The 555-nt window shown below is 63.6% G+C and overlaps 1 protein-coding gene across 1 annotated transcript in view; it reads right to left on the reverse strand.

The window, feature by feature from the left end:
- The window catches only part of RGS11 (regulator of G-protein signaling 11), a 3825-nt gene that overhangs the window by 1384 nt on the left and 1886 nt on the right, over positions 1-555 (reverse strand). Inside the window, exons 9-10 of the mRNA XM_010191075.1 lie at positions 223-252; positions 75-136 (exon numbers count right to left, since the gene is read on the reverse strand). Of these exons, the coding sequence (XP_010189377.1) occupies positions 75-136; positions 223-252 (92 nt within the window). The remainder of the gene's footprint in view (positions 1-74; positions 137-222; positions 253-555) is intronic.

Here is a 555-nt window from a genome sequence, read left to right on the forward strand (position 1 = left end):
GGTGCCAGCAGCTGGCCGCAAGGGTACCGGTGTCCCCATCACCCTGGTGGGGACTCTGCCTAGTGGTCACTCACCCCTCGAGGCAGATGGAGGACTTCACCCTGGTCCTGGCCATGGCCTTCCTGCAGTAATCGATCTGGGACCGGACGCAGGGAGTGTCAGGGGTCCCAGCAGCGCATGCCCCACCAGGAGCCACTCCCCCACCCGCCTTGTCCCGCTCACCTCCCGCTTGTAGTAATCCATGTTCTTGGTCTGCAAGAGACGTGTGGGGCTGGGTGAGCGCACAGTGTGGGACATCACACTCTGCCATTGGCACCCTGGGCAAGGACCCAGGCATCCAGCCCCACCTCCCCACCCCAGCACCCCATAGCCCATCCCCATGGCCTCCAGATCATAGGGCAAACCCTGGTGTTACCCCCCCCACCCCAGCCTGGCCCCAGCCCTGGGTTAGTGACACTTACGTGGACAGAGCGCACAGCACATGGCGCAGAGAAGAGAAAGCAGTGGTTAGTGAAGAGGGACTGGGAGGGGGACCTAGGGCTGCATTAGTGGGGG

The sequence above is a fragment of the Mesitornis unicolor genome, unplaced genomic scaffold (assembly GCF_000695765.1).
Source record: "Mesitornis unicolor isolate BGI_N332 unplaced genomic scaffold, ASM69576v1 scaffold34178, whole genome shotgun sequence".
Classification (NCBI taxonomy): Eukaryota; Metazoa; Chordata; class Aves; order Mesitornithiformes; family Mesitornithidae; genus Mesitornis; species Mesitornis unicolor.